This window comes from Engystomops pustulosus, chromosome 1 (assembly GCF_040894005.1).
Source record: "Engystomops pustulosus chromosome 1, aEngPut4.maternal, whole genome shotgun sequence".
Lineage (NCBI taxonomy): Eukaryota > Metazoa > Chordata > Amphibia > Anura > Leptodactylidae > Engystomops > Engystomops pustulosus.
This window is the reverse complement of record NC_092411.1, coordinates 93,036,019-93,058,480: the sequence shown is the minus strand read 5'-3', so window position 1 is coordinate 93,058,480 and position 22,462 is coordinate 93,036,019. Positions and strand designations below refer to the sequence as shown.

General features: G+C 40.1%; 1 protein-coding gene across 6 annotated transcripts in view; it reads left to right on the top strand.

Moving 5' to 3' along the window:
• The window catches only part of ACACB (acetyl-CoA carboxylase beta), a 68,059-nt gene that overhangs the window by 22,311 nt on the left and 23,286 nt on the right, over positions 1–22,462 (top strand). For all 6 annotated transcript variants that reach the window (XM_072147496.1, XM_072147479.1, XM_072147487.1 and 3 more), the window contains 18 exons: positions 170–279; positions 2,694–2,775; positions 6,641–6,739; positions 6,811–6,920; positions 10,067–10,177; positions 10,397–10,606; positions 11,069–11,239; positions 12,092–12,253; positions 13,023–13,186; positions 13,688–13,838; positions 15,077–15,180; positions 15,355–15,436; positions 15,856–16,001; positions 16,787–16,937; positions 17,417–17,551; positions 20,657–20,803; positions 20,907–21,095; positions 21,403–21,503. In XM_072147496.1, the coding sequence (XP_072003597.1) occupies positions 170–279; positions 2,694–2,775; positions 6,641–6,739; positions 6,811–6,920; positions 10,067–10,177; positions 10,397–10,606; positions 11,069–11,239; positions 12,092–12,253; positions 13,023–13,186; positions 13,688–13,838; positions 15,077–15,180; positions 15,355–15,436; positions 15,856–16,001; positions 16,787–16,937; positions 17,417–17,551; positions 20,657–20,803; positions 20,907–21,095; positions 21,403–21,503 (2,425 nt within the window). The remainder of the gene's footprint in view (positions 1–169; positions 280–2,693; positions 2,776–6,640; positions 6,740–6,810; positions 6,921–10,066; positions 10,178–10,396; positions 10,607–11,068; positions 11,240–12,091; positions 12,254–13,022; positions 13,187–13,687; positions 13,839–15,076; positions 15,181–15,354; positions 15,437–15,855; positions 16,002–16,786; positions 16,938–17,416; positions 17,552–20,656; positions 20,804–20,906; positions 21,096–21,402; positions 21,504–22,462) is intronic.

The window sequence follows — 22,462 nt, the reverse complement described above, 5'->3', positions numbered from 1 at the left end:
GTCCATACTAAATACATCACAGCCCAAATATTGTGAAATCCAATAAAGCCAATGTCATTTGCAATTCCATTTTCCTTAAATCACCAAAGGTATTGTAATTATTCCACGATCATTTTAATATTTGGTTTATGACAATTTCTTCTTCCTCGTTCACATATATCTTCTACAGAATACATCAAGATGGCTGATCACTATGTCCCAGTCCCCGGAGGACCAAATAATAACAACTATGCCAATGTTGAGCTAATTGTTGATATTGCTAAAAGGATTCCAGTTCAGGTAAATGTGCATGGTTAAGCAAGTATCCACAAAATGTAGCTATATGTAGATAATATGGGTATTCATTCATATTGTTTTTCTTGGCAAACCCCCAGTTGGAAAGGGGTAAAAGCAATAAGGTATAGATAAAGCCCACCTTATTTTCCCCATTTCTGCATCACACCTCACAGTTGGTTGGTGGACATTGCCAGCTAGATTGTCTGTAGTTGTCCCATGATCATAGACACTGAACCAAATAGGAGCTGCAACATGTGGAACTGGTCCTGGCGAAGTACACTTTTTCTCCATCCTGCCCCAACACACCAGGTTGTTTTTGTTTTTTGAGAAAATTGGAAAGCCCGCAAGTTTCTTTAGCTCTTTATAAAAGTTTCATTGTTGCAACTGAGATATGAAGATACATTGAGTACAGAAAGTATTCATTTCCCTTGAAATGTTGCACTATTTGTTTCATTGCAGCCAAGTGGGAGATCTAAAAAGTCCTTTTTTTGCTCATTAATGTACACTCTGCACCCCATCTTGACAGAAAAAAAACAGAAATGTAGATATTTTTATTAATTTATTAAACAAGAAAAACTGAAAATCACATGGTCATGGTATTTAGACCATTTTCTTAGTATTGAGTAGAAGCTCCTTTTGAGCTAGTACAGCCATGAGTCTTCTTGGGAATGATTCAGCAAGTTTTTCACACCTAGATTTGGGGATCCCCTCCAGTTCCCTCAGGTTGGATGGTAGCTGTGTGCTCAGGGTCATTGTCTTGTTGAACCTTCATCCCAGTCTGAGGTCCAGAGCACTCTGGAAGAGGTTTTCATCCAGGATATGTCTGTACTTTGCCGCATTCTTCTTTCCATAAATTGCAACAAGTCTTCCTGTACAGCTAAAAATTGCCCCCATAGCATGATGCTGACACCTCCATGTTTCATTGTTGGGATTGTAGTTGGCATTGATGAGCAGTGCCTGGTTCTCTCCATGCTTGCCACTTGAAAAGAATTGCTTGTTGTTAATCCTATCAGACCAGGGAATCTTATTTCCTTCATGTCCTTCATGTGTTTTTTTTTTTTTTTTTTGCAAACTGTATGTAGGCTTTCATATGTCTTGCACAGAGATGAGGCTTTCGTTATTACACTCCGTAAAACCCCGGCTGGTGGAGGGCTGCAGTGATAGTTGATTTTGTGGAACTTTCTCCCATCCCCCTACTGCGTCTCTGGAGCTTGGCCACAGTGTTACTGCGGTTCCTCTTTACTTCTCTCACTAAGGCTCTTCTCCCTTGAATGCTTAGTTTGAGGAAAAGTTGTGGATGTCCTAAACTTGTTCCAGTTAAAGAGAACCCGTCATGCAAAATAACCCCCCTAAACTAAATGTATTTTCATAAACTTCCATTAGAAAGCATTGCCTCTATCCCTTTATTGTCCCTCTACATGGCTGTAAACCTAAGCAATGAGGCCCTAAAGCTGTATGCAAATGACCTGTGAAATGTCCAATGAAGCATTAGCATATTCAAGCTGTCCACTCTATTCTGCCCCCTGCAGCCTGTGTGTGTGTATAGGAGAGATATAACAGCTCCAGGCAGCCATGTTACAGCAGAACATGTCAGATTCATGTGTAGCTGATGTCTGTGTCTCTCACCTGTATATTAGGAGGATGCAGCATGTCAGCAGATGCAGCATTCACACTAACTATGCTTTACTATACATTACACTCAGACATGAGCAGGGGGGGGGATAACAGGGGTGACATCACTGCCTCTGACCATGTGACCAGCCTCATTTACATAATAAAGAAAAGATGATTTTACAATGATTAATGTATGAAATAACTAGATAAAGGCTGGGATCCATGTGAGCTGCTCCAACAGGTAGAGGTGACAGGACTAGTGGCAGAGACCTGATGACAGGTGTCCTTTAAGGATTATGGAGGCTCTTAGGAACCTTGAATGATGCAGAAATTTGTTTGTAACCTTGGCCAGATGTGTACTGTGCCACAAGTCTGTCCTTGTGCTCCATGGGCAGTTCCTTAGACCTCATGATTCTCATGTGCTCTGAAATGCACTGTGAGCTGTGAGGTCCAATCAGTTTAAACACAACTGGACTTTAATGAAGAATTAGAACCATCTCAAAGAGGATCAGAAGGAAATGTACAGCATGTGTGTTAAACAGCAGCAGAGTGTCGCAGCAAAGGGTCTGAATACTTATGACCATGTGTTATTTCAGTTTTTTTTTTTCAATAAATTAGCAATAAAATTGGCTGCAATGAAACACAGCTTGAAAAATATAAAGTCTGAATACTTTTTTACCCACTGTATATTACATAATTTCTGTGCTGTGTTCCTGGGCAACACATATTTGGAATGATCTAATTGTTTCCATTTTTAATATGCTATGCAGCTTTCTTTCATGTGTTATAAATCTTTCTTACAGGCTGTGTGGGCTGGATGGGGTCATGCCTCAGAAAATCCCAAACTTCCAGAACTTCTGCAGAAACAGAACATTGCATTCATGGGTAATTTCCCATAAATTAAACTAGAGAATGTTGGAGACATAAACATATTTCCTGTGGCACTATGGTTTTTTTTTTATTTTTATTAAAAAGCTTAGATTTTTAAAGAAACATTTTCAAGAAATGTTGTGTCAATTCTACAGACACAGTGGTATTTTATTTTGTTATTTATTTACATTGAAGTGAAAATAAAAATCCAACTTTTTTCCATTAAATAATCAGATCTTGAGGGGCCACAAAATTAGGTAAATACAACTTTAGATGACAACCACACATTACATCACCACCCTCTACCACTGTAGGGTAGCATCATGACCATAGGTGGCAGTGGTCTGGAGTCAGATCATGGAGGTCTATGCCGTTGGCTCCATACATATACATAGTTAAATAAGTTGTGATGTTATCATTAGTAAATGTAATTATATTTTCATAAGAGGTATTATCTTCTATTGTGAACTTATCTGACTAGTATTTAAAGAGGACCTGTCACTAGATTTTGACCCCCCCTGAGTAACCGTGCCTGCTGATAAAGGGTTACAAGTCCTCCCCATATCACCTAAAATTAGCTGCTAGTGAAGCACTGTACCTTAATTACAAAGGTTTTTCTTATATGCAAATTCACTTTTGTGATGTCTGGTATCTGTGACTCTTCTCTCTCTCAGGCTGACAGTTAGCCACGCCCCATTATTTTGACTGACAGCTCTGTGTCTCTTCAAATCCCTGCTCTGCCTCCTTGTACTTGAGCTTTAATTGAATATTAGCGGACGGTCCCTAAGTACAGATGTGAAATATTGTGCCAATTTACGGTGCCTTGTGTTACATTCATGACATGTGACCAGAGTGACATCATCGCAGGTCTTTCAGCCTTCTAATAATAGCAAACTGTACTCCATGTATGTGATTACATGAAATCACAGCAGCCTCCATGGAGGATGGAGATCAGTAGAAGTCTATGGAGGCAGCTGTGACTTCATGTGATCAGATAAATGCATGGAGCATAGCTTGCTATTGTTAAAATGCGTCCAAACAATCCTGCCCAGGCGTCGGTATCCACACATAAGCTAAGTATCCTGCCACCCGTTACTTTTTAGGTGTTACTATGAAGATATAAAATGTAACACTTCTTTGGGGATGGTGCTAGAGGTTAAGGGACATGTGCAATATAGCACATTGATATAGTATCTAATCCTCTGCGCAATAGCACTTTGAAACACTGTGGCTAGTGCAATACCTATGGATGATTTGAAATCCTTCTTTTCCTTGTATATATCTGTTCCCTATAAAATTCCATACCATGAATTAAATGTATGTATTATGAATTGAATGTATGTACTATATAGACAAGGGTGCAATTGATGGTTATGCATTGGAGGATATAAAATTATTTGAGCTTGCTTTATGCTGGGTCCGAAAATAGATGGTTATCTTGTACTGATACGTATATGAGATTAATAGAGACACAGATGCACTTTATGATTGTTTCCTTTGGTTTTGGTGTCTGCTAACCATGTGGTACCATTTTGTAATTATCAACACATAATGGTATAAACGATGTGGCACTATTTATAACTAATCATATGGGCAAGTGCAATACTGCATATAAGAACTTCTTATACATATACGTATATATCGGACGAACGACATCTTGATACACTTTCATTATTTTGCTGTAAAGATTTAACTCTGTGAGGAGACTACTTCCGCTTTCCCACAGTGAGACCCCTGAGGAGCCGCAATACCCCAGCGGCGAAACGCGTAGGGTTAGTGGGTCTAGGTGATTCATGTCATATAGACATACACCACAAGTGTAACCATATTCATGGAATAAATAGAGTCCTGGGTCTGACCTTGGCCCAACAAATATTGAACCTACCAGGACACTACTATTGTATGTTGTTATTATAAATGGGACAAAAGTCCAAGGAAAAACTTTCGTTTTTTCTTTTTTAAAAGGGAATTAATAAAAGTTATGTTTTTTGGTGTTTACGATATTTCTGTGAGTTTTTATTGTTAAGATGCTAAAGGACCTGAGATAATGTCACTCTGGTCACATGACATGAACTGTGACAGTAAGGACGCATAATGCATGGGCAGGATTAGATTGGAGGGGCCGGCCGAGAAGGGCACGCCCCCATCTGATGCCAAGTAATAGAAGATAAAAGGCGATTTATGTGGATGGAAGAGAAACTATTTTTAGCTAAAAGGAGGGTGTCAGTCAGTTAATAGAGCTTTATAGGAATCTGTCACTTGCTGTATATGTGCAAATATGGTGACAGATTGTCTGCAATCTTGTAGAGGTTACGCAGCTCCAAGGTACAGAGGCATGCCGCGACCCTATGTAAATGCACGCGATCGATAACCAGAATCCGTCATCTTGCGTTGTTTTAATGCAAGACACTGGGCTCTGGTTACCGATCGCGTGCCTATCCATTGTAACGCATATGTGATCGGGCAGAGGCCCACCCCTGTACTGTAGAAATGCGTTTGTAAATGCAGTACTAGCGGAACATGTGACCACACTCTCGTAGAAGCAATCACACTTCCTAATGATTACATTTATCATGGGTTGGCTGCTGCTTTTACCTCCTTTAACCCCTTACATCATGTACCGGGTGCGGCTATGGAGAGAGCTCAGCCCGTTAGCCCTCTCCATTGCCGGTAACATAGCATATTGCAGCAAAGGCTTACCGGTAACACTTGCGGTTGGTGCCAGCACCCGCTGATCGCCGGCAGCTTCAAAAAGATGGCGGCGCATGGGCGTCGACATTTTGCCAGGGATTGTCGCTCCCCGTGACGTCATTGGGGAGCAGCGATCCGTCGCCATGACAGCCTCGGGTCTTCCAAAGACCCGAAGCTGACTTGGTTTAACCCATTCATTACAATGTGCTATCAGCACATTGTGATGAATGAGGAGGAAAATCCCCATATACTGCCATACTGTAGTATAGAAGTATATGATAGGATCAATCATACAACCTAGGGTTAAAGTAAAAATCATAAACACATATCGCCGCGTCCGAAAATGCCCGATCTATAAAAATATAATAATGGTTTTTCACTGCGTTTAACCCCGTAACAGAAAATCGAAAGTCAAAAATGCCACTTTTTTGCCATTTTTAAAAAAATCTAAAATTCTATAAAAAGTGATCAATAGGTCATACAGTCCTAAAAATTATAACATTGAAAATGTCATCAAAAGTTGCAAAAAAATTACACCATCCACAGCTCTTTTTACCAAAGTATAAAAAAGTTATTAGCGCCAGAAGATTTTTGTAAATGTATGAAAACATTATAAAACCTATACAAATTATGGGTATCCCCGTAACTGTACCGACCCAAATAATAAAGTAGACATGTCATTTGGGGCATACAGTGAAATCCATAAAATCCAAGCCCACATAAATACGGCGCAAATGCCGTTTTTTTTTACCAATTTCACTGCATTTGGATTTTCTTTTCCCGCTTCCCAGTACAGGGCATGGAATATTAAATACCACCATATTTAAGTGTAATTGTTACACAGAAAATAAGCCACAACGCAGCTCTGTACATGGAAAAATAAAAAAGTTATAGATTTTTGAAGGTGGGGAGTGAAAAATGAAAACGCAAAAACGAAAAAGGGCATTGGCGGGAAGGGGTTAATTCCTATTGAAGCAGTAAAAGGGTAGTTAGTTTTTCACACATTACTTCTACATTATGGACTACTTTGTGTTAAATAATGGTACAGTGGAATTAATGTGTTTGCTGTTTATGCAAAGTTTTTAATTTTTTCAATTGTCCTAGCGACCTGAAGGTCTAGCTTTTTCTTATGCTGGTAGCAATCATTTAAGCCTAGATATTGCAGAAATAAAAGCTGTTTTTGATGTAGGACCCCCCAGTCAAGCAATGTGGGCACTGGGAGATAAAGTGGCCTCTACAATTGTTGCACAGACCGTAGGAATCCCGACACTGCCTTGGAGCGGAGATGGTAAGAAGTTTAGAATTATTTAAATAAACCTGAATCTTATTGTAATTTACTAATTAGGTTTCCTTCTTCAGGACTTACATTAGAATGTGACTTGGAAGACGAGCAGAAGCCAAGCATTATTGGGGTCCCTTCTGAAGTTTATCAACGAGGTTGTCTAAAAGATGTAGATGAAGGCTTAGAGGTAATTGTTTGGAAAGTACATACATTGAGGACATTTAAGGCAAACTTTTACGACTTGCATTTAATACAGGCAGGAGCTCCAGTAGGATGTATCAGATGTCTTAAGTAGTGACCACCTCTCGATAGATTTGCTGAATCTTGCATTCTTCAAAAAGCTAATCTATAACCATTATGGGTTGCAGCAGAAAAGGATTGCAGTTTAAAGTTCTGTAGGGGCTGCTACACAGATTGAGGAGCACTTAGAATTTTCTTTCTAGCCGCCACAGTTGTAGAGATATCAGTCCCATTATAATCTGTTCTATCAGAGAAGAGGTGCTGGGGCTTGAGGTGATTGTTATGCTAATCTTCTCTCACACTGTCCAATCTCTATGCTCATCTAGATGCTGTGTTCATGTATGGTTTTTGGCGCATGCGATTGGATTGTGGCGCATCGGCGCCAGCGTGCACGCGACGGAAATCGGGGGCCTTGGCCGTACGAAAACCCAACTGTTTCGGAAAAACCACCGCATTCAAAAAAAAAAAAAAAAAAAAGTGTCGCTTGACGCGCTCACCTGCACCTGGCCTGGCTTGGTGAACTTCAGTGCATTCCTACGGAAATCAGCGCAGCAGCGACACTAAGTGGACATCGGGGGAACTACCTTAGTGAATCGCCGGAAGCCTCAAATCTTCCACAGCGAACGCGCCGCTTGATCGCGAATGGACCGGGAAAGTAAATCTGCCCTACCACGTCACGTTGGCCTAAATGTAATTTACATCACATTTACATTAGTAAATCGCCGGAAGCCTCAAATCTTCCACAGCGAACGCGCCGCTTGATCGCGAATGGACCGGGAAAGTAAATCTGCCCTACCACGTCACGTTGGCCTAAATGTACTTTTACATCACATTTTATGTTTAAATCTCTTTTGCAGTAATACTGCATTTGAGCTTACACAGTGGGGCAGATTTATCAAGCTGTCTGAGAGTCAGAATATTTCTAGTTGCCCATGGCAACCAATTACAGCTTAGCTTTCCTTTTACCAGTGCTCATGAATATTTTAAAGGGGAGCTGTGATTGGTTGCCATAGGCAACTAGAAATATTCTGACAACTTGATAAATCTGCCCCAGTGTCTGTGCATTTGCACCACATTTACATCATGTTGTCATATTTGCATTGACATTGCTGTGGCGGTAACGTTGCGTTTGCTTTCACAACCCATTTGCATGTACATTCTGTTTAATTGTGTTTAATCAACCCCTTAGTGATGCGGCCTGAAAAGGCTCTAGAGAACAGGCATTTTTTTTCATATTTAAGTTTTTATTAATTTTCATAATAAAGCGCAACAATACAAAACAAAGGGAAAAAGGGGGACAAGGGAGGAAACAAAATTAAGCACCGATATGCATCCGTTTGGGGTAGCGGAGGGGAGGGTAAAAATGGGGGGGGGGGGGTTATATTTATGTAATGTAACAATTTAGAACAGGCATTTTTAAAGAATTTTCGTAAGCGACGGTTTAAGGGCCATAACTTATTTTTTTTTCTTTGCATGCTACCTTAATTTTTTTTGCAGTGTTTTTTTGGTACGCATAGAGCTAGTTAAAGAGGTAATAAAAGTTTAAACATTTTTTTTTTCATTTTTATTTTCATTTGGAGCTGAAAGTGGAAAAATGGCTTTTTTTGTACCGTGTATACTTGTGTATAGCCATGTGCTCTGCTCATCTACTCTGTATAAGCCATGAGCACATGGCAGCGTCTACGCAGGCTGTTACAGCAGAGAGAAGACCGAAGAGGAGCCACGGGAACTGGAGCATCGGGGAGCCGCGACGAGTATTGTTACCGTCCGAAGGAGAATATGTAGTTTTTTTGTTTTTTTTTTATAAGTGCTGGGCAAACTAGGGGCTGGCTGGCTACTTAAGGACACTGTCTGTATACTAAAGGGGGTTGTCAGGCTAGCGACTAAAGGGGGCTGGCTGGCTACTGAAGGGCACTGTCTACTAAAGGGGGCTGGGTGGCTGGCTAGCTACTAAAGGGGGCTGGCTATTTACTACTGGGGGCTTGCTGGCTATATACTAGGGGGCATGTGACCAATGCATTTCCCACCCTCGGCTTATACTCGAGTCAATAGGTTTTCCCAATTTTTTAGTAATAAAATCAGGGGCCCCTGCTTATACTTGGGTCGACTTATACTCATATACTGTAATTTATAGTTCTTTTTTAAAATTTTCAAATCAACTGAAAATGAACATTATGAATTTCCTATTTTGTTTTGGTCGTTTTGAAATATAATATGTATAGTCTCAAGCAAACGGGGCGACTGGCGATGCTTTTTGTAGTGTCGTGGTTTTTTTTTAATTATATGTGGAAATGTCATTGTATTTTTATGAATATTTATTAGTATTTTTGGTGTGTGTTTTTACTGTATTATAAAAGACCCCTGGGGAACATTTTCACAGTTGTTTTTTTTTTTTTTTATTATTATTTTACTTTATTTTTTTTTCTTGTATAAGTTTTTACTTTCTTTTACAAGTTTTGAAATGACCACCTGTGACCGGGTATTCTGATCAGAGCTCTATCGGGTCTTATTAGACCCAGCAGCTCTGTTAACCCTATCTAGACCCGGGGTCACGTGACCGCTAAGTCTATTCGTGCATTGTGCTCCTTCAGGGCGATGCTGGGAGGAGCTGAGAAGGGATAAGCGGTAACGAACTGCACCTCACTTCTCCCAAGGGTCCCGGCTAGCGCAGGAGCAGTAGACTCGGGACCTGTGCCAGACGAGTTAAACACAATAGTACAGATGAGCATAGAGAAATCACAACTGACTACTGTTCGTAGTAGCTTCTCTAACATTGCCTGCTGCTGATTGGACAGTATGAGAGAAGATTAACATAACACATTCTCCCAGCACCTCCTTTCTAATACAACACAAATTACTGGTCAGATAATGGAACTGATATCTCCACAACCATGGGGACTAGAAAGAAAATTTAAAGTGCACCTGGATCTGTGTAGCAGCCCCTACATCTAGAATGCAAAGACCTTCAAAGGTACACTCAAAGTTAAAATTTTGACGATTCATGCTGTTAACCTGTCGGAATTCATGCGTAGCAATTTCTAATCGCATTGTATATTTAATAAACTGAAGTTGCTTTTACTTTATTTTATCCAGTCTGCAGAAAGAATTGGTTACCCAGTCATGATAAAGGCATCTGAGGGTGGTGGGGGTAAAGGCATCCGAATGGCTGAGCGAGCTGAAGATTTTCCAAATCTTTTTAGACAGGTAAGACATTTCAAAAGAACAACCATTGCAACTTTTATTTGTTCTAGTTTTGGGGGACGGTAGATACAAATTGCACACATGTCATTGTAGCCTTGAATTAAATTGTATGGCACAGCAACGCTATTTTCTGAGCTTGTCTGTGTTGTACAAGATTTTTGTAGCCCGAAACTGAATGAATCACATTTTATTTGTACTGCTGTATTTTTCTTTTACTTTTAGGTGCAAACCGAAGTCCCAGGATCCCCTATCTTTGTGATGAAGTTAGCTCAGCATGCCAGACACTTGGAAGTCCAAATATTGGCCGATCAATTTGGAAATGCTGTATCTCTCTTTGGTCGTGATTGCTCCATACAGCGACGTCACCAAAAGATCATTGAAGAAGCCCCACCTACTGTTGCTACTCCATCTGTCTTTGAGTACATGGAACAGGTTTGTTTTTATATGTACTTGATTCATTGTTGAATGAAACCTACCACCAGGTTCACAGATTGTAATCCAAGTACACTTACATGCTGTTGTGACCACCCTCTGGCAGAATTCACTCTTTTTTTAGTTTCTTATACCCTTGGTTTTACCAAAAGCCATCTTTAAGTATTATGCATAAAAGCCTCAGGGGCTCCAGGCTCTATTCACAGCTGGAGCCCATCAGACTCGTTATACATAATTTTTAAAGGCTTTTTCTTTTTTGAAAAATAAGGGCATACCTTGCAGATGGTAGCTTAATCCAAGAAATATTAAAGGAAATATAAGTAAATTTTTGATTACACAAAACTTATTGCAAGAATTGTTTTATTTTGAGTGTACTCGGACACACTGACCCTCCTGAAAGCATAGCACTATGTAATTGCACATTTAACAACTGAGATACGTGTTTTCTATTCTTTTCCTCAGTGTGCAGTTCGCCTGGCTAAGATGGTAGGCTATGTTAGTGCAGGCACTGTCGAATATCTTTACAGTGAAGATGGGAGCTTCCACTTTCTGGAACTGAATCCTAGACTGCAGGTGGAACATCCATGTACTGAAATGATCTGTGACGTCAACCTCCCTGCTGCTCAATTGCAGGTATAAAATAGTCAATTCTTTTCCCCAAAAATAAGCTGCGTGGTCGGCACTATGGCGCTGGTGGTACTGCCGGCCCTGTCAGTGTGGGGTAATGTGCCCAGTGTACAGTGTTAGCTGGTGCAGGATATTGCTGGCACAGAGCTCTTAAACACTCTTAAACTTTATACAGTACGTGTTGTCTCTAAGTACGGTTCATATATACGGTATTTCCTATATTCATCTGTTCCCTTTCTTCTTTTAAATCCAAATATAATTCCCGTTTATATATTTTTTATCTTATATTTACTATAAAATCCAGGCTCACTATGGCCATAAAAAGCTAAGGTTACTACTTCTTAAAGGAAATATACCATAAAAATTAAGCATGATAAACCAGGGACACTTACTCATAGATCCAGGCTCCAAGACTGTGGTAGTCTTAACAAATTTGTTATCCTTGGCCTCCTTTCTTCTAAAATCAATGTTTAAAATTATGCTAATGATCCAGAAGGACTGTTGTAATGTCACAAAGTGGGTGCTAAGGGAGCAGAATGGAGGTGGGAGAGAGTGTTACAACCTGTGAAGTTGTGTAATGGCCTGTAAATTAGGGAGGAGCTTTAGTAACACCCTCTGAGACTTTATGCTCATTAGCATAAGTTTAAGATTTGATTTTAGAAGCAAGGAGGCCATGGATAACAAATATAGGAAGATTGTCATAGTGCTCATATCTATGAGTAAATGCCCCTGGGTTATTGCTTGATTTTGATGGGAGATTTCTTTTAAGTGGACTGTTAGGAGTCAAATCTTCATTTTGCCTGGAAAACTGTCTTGCCGTTTGAAGGTAACATTATGTTTTCTCATGTTCTTACCCAGATCTCAATGGGGGTTCCCTTGTACAGGATAAAAGATATAAGAGTCTTGTATGGAGAAACTCCTTGGGGAGATTTCCCTATATGCTTTGAAAACCCCAACAATGCACCAAACCCAAGAGGTCATGTTATTGCTGCCAGAATAACCAGCGAGAATCCTGATGAGGTAAGATTTATAGCGTTAAACCAATAGGTTTAAAGGGCTTACAATTTACATAAGGTGAGGATGACTGTGCTAGGTAAAAGTTTTGATGAAAATATTTTTCACAGTGGTGCTGTTTGGGATGAGGACACAAAGTGGCACATTTATAAAAAGTGTCCTATGGTTAGTGCAGTTAGACTTATTTTGCACCAGATTCATATATCTAGTGTAAGTGTCTGGTGCTGGCAGATAAATGTGGTGAAGTATAAGACTGTCTAGTCGTACTCTGCACCTCCTATTAGTCGGCTTAGTTTATGAGAGAAAATTGGAACACAATTCTGTCGGGTCAGCAGTATTTTTGGTGCATGGACCTTTTTTGCCGTGAGACCACACCCCTTTTCCCAGGCTACTCCCTTTGTCAAACTAGACAGGTTTTAGAAAGAGAACTATCTAAAACCCTTTATAAATGTGGTGCGGACAGTTTTTTTTGTGCAAACTATGACATAATTCTGTCCTGGACAGATTAATAAATCTCCCCCAATAACTTTACAGATTTTGACAAAGAAGGCATCTGATGCTTATAATGCAGCTGTATGGTTACAAACTGGCTAAAACCTTCAATGAACATTCACGCTATCAGATTGTTATATGTTCTGTTATGCCCTATATCGATAATTTCACCTGGCATCACCTTTAAGTTCCTACTGGAGCTCCCACTGGACACATAAATAGATGATGGGAGAAAAACATAAAACAATGGTACAACCCTTTTAACTTTTTATTTTATTTACAGGGTTTCAAGCCCAGTTCAGGAACTGTTCAAGAACTGAATTTTCGGAGCAGCAAGAATGTGTGGGGATACTTCAGTGTAGCAGCTGCTGGTGGCCTGCATGAATTTGCTGATTCCCAGTTTGGCCATTGCTTTTCCTGGGGAGAAAACCGTGAAGAGGCGATCTCGTAAGGAGTTCACTTAATGTACAATCCTGCCAAGGGCTTTGCAACTTAAAAAAAAATCATTGAATTAGATATAACTTGGACTTGGTAATAACTTAATCTGACTTGGTGCAGATCATTAACATGATGAAACTTGTGCCATTTATTTATTGCATGGTTATAAAGCTGTAGAAATCTGGAAGGAGTAGGTGTAGTTGCCTTGCTGTCAGTCATCTTATCTTAAAAGCTGCAAAATGATGATTAAGTGTGCTTATCCCCCTGAGGTGGACAGCTAGTAGAGCCCAGGAGGGTTGTTATCTTTTTTTAGTGCATGTCTGGACTCAGGACCCATAGGTAACCCACAAGTATAACATGGAGGGAGGAAAAGACTTGATTGTGAAGTTACAAAAATATAAAAAATATTATATTTTTAATATTTATATTATGATGTGGTTTTAATAATTTAGTTCTCCTCTATTATTAACTATTTGTGGCATAACCCATCATATTCTTTCCATTTTACAGGAACATGGTTGTGGCTCTTAAAGAGCTATCTATAAGAGGAGATTTCAGGACAACAGTAGAATACCTCATTAAATTACTGGAGACCGAGAGCTTCCAAAATAATGAAATTGACACTGGGTGGCTGGATCACCTGATTGCTGACAAAGTCCGGGTAACAAACAACTTTTTTTTTAATGCACTCAAGCTGGTTATACCCAATGGATAAATGTTAGTCAAACTAGAGGAATAGTCTTAATGGCTAAATTTAAAGTTTCAATAGCTGTGGATTATCATTTTATCATTTACAGCCACATAACAAAATATAGGGCTTTCCTATAGGTCCTATTCCAGTCCTGATTTGAAGCATGGCTGCTCAGCTCCCTATGAAGAGGGGAGGGGTCAGCAGGGTCTACCAGGCCTTCTCCAGCTGGAGGAGGAGGGGACATATGCATTGAGCCTTAAGGCAGCTTTCTGTGCTGACTTCCCCATACACATGTGCTTCTGGTTTATAGATGAAAGATGAAAACCCTCTTTTAGACACCCTTTAACAAATGATTATATAATTGAACTCCACATAGCTTGTCGCCTGGTGTCTTCAAAATCACACGTTCAGCTAATGGACATCTAATGTTTATGGTTGGCTTAAAGAGCATCTACCACCAGGATGAAGCACTGTATGCAAATGAGCTTGAGGGGCTCCAGGTTCCATAGGTGTTAATGGAGCATGGAGCCCCTCATGCTCATTTGCATAAGTATTTAATCCTGGTGGTAGATGTCCTTTTAAAGGGGTTTTCCCACAAACTAAAGTTATGCCCTACCCTAACTTTCTGATCACTGCGGGTCTCAGTGCTGAGACCCCCACAGATCGCGAAAAACATTAGAAATTGCAGAGCGCAGCGCTCGCCAACCTCTGTTTGCTCCATTAATCTGACGGAGCAGCAAGGGTTCCTCCGGACCCCTCATTTTCGTGATCTGTAGGGGTCTCAGCACTGAGTCCCCCACTGATCAGCAAGTTAAGCCCTATCCCGTGCATAGGGCCTAATTCGTGGGAAAACCCTTTTAAGGCTAGAAGCACATGGCTGTGGTCGATTAATCAAAGATCATGGGATGGCCAGAGTTCAGAGACCAGCCACAGTGCTAAGGAAATAACTCCAAACATCATAGCAGAATATAAGGTAATGTGTCCCTTCTTCTACATGGAACAGAACAACACTGCTGTTCTGTGGGATATAGGGACTCCTTGCATCATATATTACTATTATGACGCATCCTCTGTACTGTGGTCACTCTGTGAAGTCCAAGCCAGTGCATGGACTATCCTAAATGAACAAGGTGTTCCACAAAAGCTTGTGACCTCAGTTCTTCACACCTGGAAGTCACAAAGTAAAGCTTGTTTTTTTTTGTTTCTAGGCTGAGAAACCAGATACTATGCTTGGAGTGGTCTGTGGTGCTCTGAATGTTGCAGATGCCTTGTTTCAAACCTGTATGAATGAGTTTCTGCACTCATTAGAAAGGTAAGCTATTGTTTATATGTATTTGTTCCAGTTTCACTGGAAACCTTACCGTTCCAATTAAGTCACCACTAGCTTTATATTCAATAGTTTTCTGAGTTGTGGATTGTATATAATTCTGTTGAATTTGTCCTTGTATTCTTGTATATTATATAATATTTATTTTTTATTTTTAAGAGGTCAAGTCCTTCCTGCAGCAACACTACTTAACATTGTGGATGTAGAGCTTATTTCTGAAAGTGTAAAATACACTCTAAAGGTAAAATTCTTTAGTTTTTGCTCTTGTGCGTGTCCTGTGTTTTGTATTTTACAAAGAAAGAAGCTGTATCACCCAGAGTTCTAGATGAAAGTGAAACCCTTCACCCAGAGTAATAATTTTATAGTTTTTGTAGTTTTCTTGTGCTTATGGATTTGAAGACTGGTAGTCTTCATTATGCCTTATCTAGGTTAACATCTTTTATACCAATAATTTGGTGCAATTGGCATAATTGAACTGCATCTGTTCCAAAAATCCAAGCTCTCTTAGGAGTAAATATTGTCTAAAACCCTAAATAAATCCAGCAAAAGGCATATACATAAGATACAACTCTAGTGCTAGTTTAATTTGTATGCATGGTGCATAATGTTGAATGCAAGGCATTTATATTCTGCTTTTATTAATGTGTTTCCATAATGCAGGTTGCCAGACAATCTCTAACTACCTATGTCATTATCATGAATAACTCTCACATAGAAATAGACGTACATCGTTTGAGTGATGGTGGTTTGTTACTGTCTTATGATGGGAACAGCTACACCACATACATGAAGGAAGAAGTAGATCGGTAAGCATATTACGTTCTTTTGGTTATCTGTTACATTGGATTAGCCAAATGAAGGCTTGTTTTTGCAGGGCAGGTTACATTTTTAGTGGGTTAATTCATTTTTACAAATAATGTATTAAAGGGGTTGGTCACTTTACTTTTTTACTTACGTTTTCTACGTTAATGTGCGGGATGTTGGGTAACTTGCCAATATAAATCTGTTCAGCTTTCTTAATAAATTAAAGTCAAATGTCTTCTACTTCATCAGCAGCAGCTATTCCTATCCATAAATGACTGGAGATGGAGGGTCATGTGATGAGACGCACACAGCCTCTGTCTGTCTTTCTCTCTCTCAATGTTTTAGGAAGGGATTGTGTATAAAATTGGAGGAAGACCAATATAAGGAGTACTTATTCCAGTAACAGAATCTGTAATGATTGTGAAAAATTAATTTGTATTCCAGGATTGTAGTTGGACCTGTAGTACAATGGTGCACACATGTCAGATCTCTTAAATAAGCTGCTAACCCCCCCCCCTTTTTCTGCTCTGAGTAACTGCTGTGTATTCTTACAGAAGCCTGCTCTAATTTTTACTTATAGCTAAAAGGATGGGCTGTGGAGCCTTTCAGTGATATCACACAGTATTGCACCCAACTGCGCCAAGTCCAGCTAAATTCCAGATAAAGAATTGCTTAACCTGTCCCGGGGAGCTGCTATCTAACACTGACAACAGCTTTGTATAATCAAAACAGATAATCAATTCCCTTAAATTTGTAATTAAATTATAAAATTTCTGTGATTTTGCAGCTATCGTGTCACGATTGGTAACAAGACCTGTGTTTTTGAAAAGGAAAATGACCCCACTGTACTGCGATCCCCTTCTACTGGAAAATTACTACAGTACACAGTAGAGGATGGGTCACATGTCAATGCTGGAGATTGCTTTGCAGAAATAGAGGTATATATCTACATTTGACTGCATTTGACAGCCCTTACATCTGTCTATTTGAAGTTTCAATGAGCAGACCAGGTTTCCCCTTGTCCTTCACTTCCTGCTTTAGCTACATAACACAGGCAGAGGGAGGAGGGAGAGACATTTTTTGCTCATTGTAACAGCCTATGAAAAGACATCACTGAGGGTCTCTGGAAACACCCACCAGAGCCCCTCAGGCTCATTAGCATACTTGTAAAAATTTATTTTACAAATATATATATAGATTACCACAGCCCATGTCCCTGGATCTATGAGCAAGTGTCCTTGGTTTATCCATGCTTGATTTTGATGGCAGATTTCCCTTATAGAAAATGTCCATTGTGCCAATGAAAATTGTAGTGATTACACAGTCTTGCAGAATTAGGTTAAAATTTTATTTACGCCACACATACCACAAAATGTTGGCATTCAGAAATTCAACTTGTTTTGTAATGAACTTGCAGGTTATGAAGATGGTGATGACATTACAAGTACAAGAGTCTGGTCACATTCACTACGTGAAACGTCCTGGTGCTGTTCTAGAATCTGGTTGTGTGGTGGCTCGTATTGACTTGGATGATCCATCCAAAGTTCATCAAGTAAGTAATAAATGTAGTGTCAAGTTATGTGTTTGGATATGTTTACTGCATTGCTCCTATACTAATATTGCTTTAGAGGTTTCTTGGTGTCTTATTTAAAGAAAAACCATGCTGAACGAATATACAGTAGTGTTTTTTTTTATCTGACATGAAATTAAAATAAACCTAGGTCCAATAAGTCAAACCTTTTAGGTCAAATAGTATTACCAAAATTATTTTATATTTTCCAAATGCCCGACCAATGAGAGGGAGAAAATTTTTTAAAGATCTTTTTTACTTTCTGCAAAGCCATAAGTTCACATACATTTCATTAGTATTTGGTACAATTGGTAGGAATTTGGGTCGATTCCTCCTGATAGAACTAGTATAACTGAGCCATGTTTGTAGCTGCTTTGCTCGCTTTGCCATTGACTTTGTTTTCCTTAAAGTTTGTAACCAGTTTGGCAGTATTCTTTGGGCATTGTCCATTTGGAAAACCCATTTGCACCCAAGCTTTGACATCCTGGCTGATGTCTTGAGATGTCGGTTCAGTATTGCCACATAATGTTATTTCCTCATTATGCATCTATTTTGTGACGTCCCTCCTGCAGTAAAACAACCCTACCACATTATGCTACCATTCCATGGCTCACAGTTGGGTCTTCTCAGGCTGCAATCTTCTCCTTGTTTCCTCCAGATGTAACGACGGCCATTATGGCCAAACCGTTCAATTTAGGTTTCGTCTGACCAAAGGTCATGTCTCCAGAAATAAAGGCTTCTGTCCCTGTGTGCATTAATGAAACATTAATCTTGCTTTTTTATGTTTCATTTGGAGTAACTGATACTGACAGTATTAAAGGCTATGTATTCAGCCAAAACTCCTCTTCTCAGCTGCTTTGATGCGTTTAAAAACACATGTGTTACGGCCACATGTGAACACACCCTCAGGTTTTTGGAAAATGCCCCCAAGGATGAACCAGACTTGTGCAGGTCTACAATTCTCTTTCTGATATCATTGCTGATTTCTTTAGACTTTTTCATGAAGAAGCCGTGTGTTTCAGATGTGCCTTTCAGGTGTTTCTAACTTACTTAGATGTTGCCAGCCTATCAGAAGCTTTCAATGACATGATGTCACATGATGTCACAAAGGCATAGTAATCTAAATTTATGTAAACTTTTGACTTTGCAGAAAGTCGTAAAAAAATCAGGCCCGAACAAGGCAGCTATAAACATGGTTCAGGTACACTAGTTCTGCCAGGAGAAACAGGCCCAAATTCCTTCCAACTATTGTTATATTATACACTCACAAGCCACTTTATTAGATACACCTGTCCAACTGCTCGTTAACACTTAATTTCTAATCAGCCAATCACATGGCGGCAACTCAGTGCATTTTGGCATGTAGACATGGTCAAGACAATCTCCTGCAGTTCAAACCGAGCATCAGTATGGGGAAGAAAGGTGATTTGAGTGCCTTTGAACGTGGCATGGTTGTTGGTGCCAGAAGGGCAGGTCTGAGTATTTCAGAAACTGCTGATCTACTGGGATTTTCACGCACAACCATCTCTAGGGTTTACAGCGAATGGTCCGAAAAAGAAAAAACATCCAGTGAGCGGCAGTTCTGTGGGCGGAAATGCCTTGTTGATGCCAGAGGTCAGAGGAGAATGGGCAGACTGGTTTGAGCTGATAGAAAGGCAACAGTGACTCAAATCGCCACCCGTTACAACCAAGGTAGGCAGAAGAGCATCTCTGAACGCACAGTACTTCGAACTTTGAGGCAGATGGGCTACAGCAGCAGAAGACCACACCGGGTGCCACTCCTTTCAGCTAAGAACAGGAAACTAAGGCTACAATTTGCATAAGCTCAGCGAAATTGGACAGTAGAAGATTGGAAAAACGTTGCCTGGTCTGATGAGTCTCGATTTCTGCTGCGACATTCGGATGGTAGGGTCAGAATTTGGAGTCAACAACATGAAATCATGGATCCATCCTGCCTTGTATCAACGGTTCAGGCTGGTGGTGGTGGTGTCATGGTGTGGGGAATATTTTCTTGGCACTCTTTGGGCCCCTTGGTACCAATTGAGCATCGTTGCAACGCCACAGCCTACCTGAGTATTGTTGCTGACCATGTCCATCCCTTTATGACCACAATGTACCCAACATCTGATGGCTACTTTCAGCAGGATAATGCGCCATGTCATAAAGCTGGAATCATCTCAGACTGGTTTCTTGAACATGACAATGAGTTCACTGTACTCAAATGGCCTCCACAGTCACCAGATCTCAATCCAATAGAGCATCTTTGGGATGTGGTGGAACGGGAGATTCGCATCATGGATGTGCAGCCGACAAATCTGCGGCAACTGTGTGATGCCATCATGTCAATGTGGACCAAAATCTCTGAGGAATGCTTCCAGCACCTTGTTGAATCTATGCCACGAAGAATTGAGGCAGTTCTGAAGGCAAAAGGGGGTCCAACCCGTTACTAGCATGGTGTACCTAATAAAGTGGCCGGTGAGTGTATATATTGTGAAAGGATATCCAAAATGTCTGACCCAAGTCATACAGTTTAAGGGCAATGGTACCAAATACTTATAAAATGTAAGTAATAATGAAATCACCTTATATTATCTCTCTCATTATTCTGGCATTTGGCAAGTAAAAAATAATTTTGTTAATTCTAACTGACCTAAAACAGGTGTTTCTTTTTATATAATGTATTTAACCACCTGGTTTTAACTATATATAAATCTGTATAATTTTTTTTATTACCGTATATAAGCCAACCAGAGTATAAACCGAGGCACAACACAAAAAAATGGGAAAACCTATTGACTGGAGTATAAGCCTAGTGTGGGAAATGCATTGGTCACAGCCTCCCTAGTGTATAACCAGCCCCCTAGTATATAACCAGCAGTCCCTTTGTATATAGCCAGTGCATGGTGAGTACAGAGTTGTTGTTTTTTTCATGGACTCAAGTATAAGCCAAGCTAACGTTTTTCAGCATATTTGTGTGCTGAAAAACTCTGCTTATACTCGAGTATATGCGGTAATTAAGCTTTCTAACAAATATGTTCATTTTTTAGTATGCTTTAAACATATTGTATCATTCTGTTTGCTATATAGGCAGAGCTGTACACTGGAGACCTCCTTCCTCAGCAGACTCTGCCCATCATTGGAGAGAAACTTCATCAGGTGTTCCACAATGTGCTTGAGAATCTGAACAATGTGATGAATGGATACTGTTTGCCAGAGCCATACTTTACTACCAAAGTTAGTCTTCCATTTTACTTTAGGGGGCTGAATTCAATGTATTATGTTATTAGTCTTGTGTTGTCTGTTCCACTTCTACATTTAATGTATTTTCCAATGTAAGGTAAAAGAGTGGGTGCACAAGCTGATGAAGACGCTGCGAGATCCTTCTCTTCCTCTCTTAGAGCTGCAGGAGATTATGACCAGTGTATCCACGAGAATTCCACCTACTGTAGAGAAAGCTATACGGAAAGTGATGGCCCAATATGCCAGCAATATCACCTCCGTTTTGTGCCAGTTCCCTAGCCAGCAGGTATGGATGGGCCGACATCTACCCGTATAATTTATAATCTAACCCGGTTAAGCACATATCACACAACCTTAATACTGCCGTAGACATATTTATGAATGTTTGTCTGAAACATGCTTGGATGAGTATGTTGTATATATATATTGGCATGAAAGTTCACAAAGAGTCAAAGATTAGGGCCACTGTGCTCTGATAAACTGTTAGTTTCTTGTATGCACTTGAACTATTGAATTATGCAAAGTTTGTTGAAAAGTTAATGACCATTCAACTGTGTGTGTACTGTCTAATGAAGTATTTCTGCTGTTTCTAGATTGCCAATATTCTTGATAGCTATGCCGCCACTCTGCAGAGAAAAGCGGACAGGGAGGTGTTTTTTATGAACACACAAAGTATTGTGCAGCTTGTTCAAAGGCAAGTTTATTTTTATACATAAACTTTACCAAGTCAGGAGACATGGGGGGAGACGTATCACTGCTTCTACTTCAGTTTGCTTTATGCGTTATTTCGCTTGCTGGTTTTCACACAAAACTACGCCAGTTATGCCCCACGGCATTGACGCCCACCAAATACATCAAGAAGCCTTAGTCTCAGGAGCGCTGGTGTATGATACATCTCCCCCATAGTCTTATATTCACCTGTTAAAATAGTCATGTTTTTGCTGTTTTGTAAAAATGTTCCATAACTTGCTGAAACTATAATGAAGTGATTTATTGCCAAAAATAGACAAAAATAACCAGCTCTATGCACAGAGAGTCAGATTTTTGTTAAGAAATTTACCATTAAAGGGAACCTCAGTTTTACAGAACAATAGTTATATATTACCTTACAAACATGCATGCTCTGTGTCTAGTCAAGCCACCCCTTCAGCAGGGCTGAAAAGGAGTAGTCCCCCCACCCTCGGGAAACCGCTCCTTGTGTGATTTTCAAATGACTAATCTCGCCCTTTTCTCATCATTTTAACGCCCCCTGGCTCCCCAACTCCCACCCTCGTAGCTCCCGGGGCCTCACTGTCTAGTCTCCCTGCTCCCGCTTCATCTCCGCATGTCCGTGAGCACGTTGCGAAAAATGCTGACCGAGCAGAAGCTAGAATGCCTGACGCGGTCAGCGAGAGTTCCGGACAACGAGCAGGACACGGTTGGTGGACATCTGCTGGGGGGGTTGCCAGGGGGCGTGAAAATGACGGGAGAAGGGCAGGTAGTGGGTGGTATTAGTCTTTTAACCTGTAAGGTTATATAACTTATCTTTTGTTCTGTAAAACAGATTTTTCATTTAAAAAATGTTTAGCAGTGTATGTACAATGCTCTATAGGGACAGGGGGGTGCTAAAAAAGGGGTCTCCTGGTGACGGGTTCCCTTTAAACTCAAGCATAG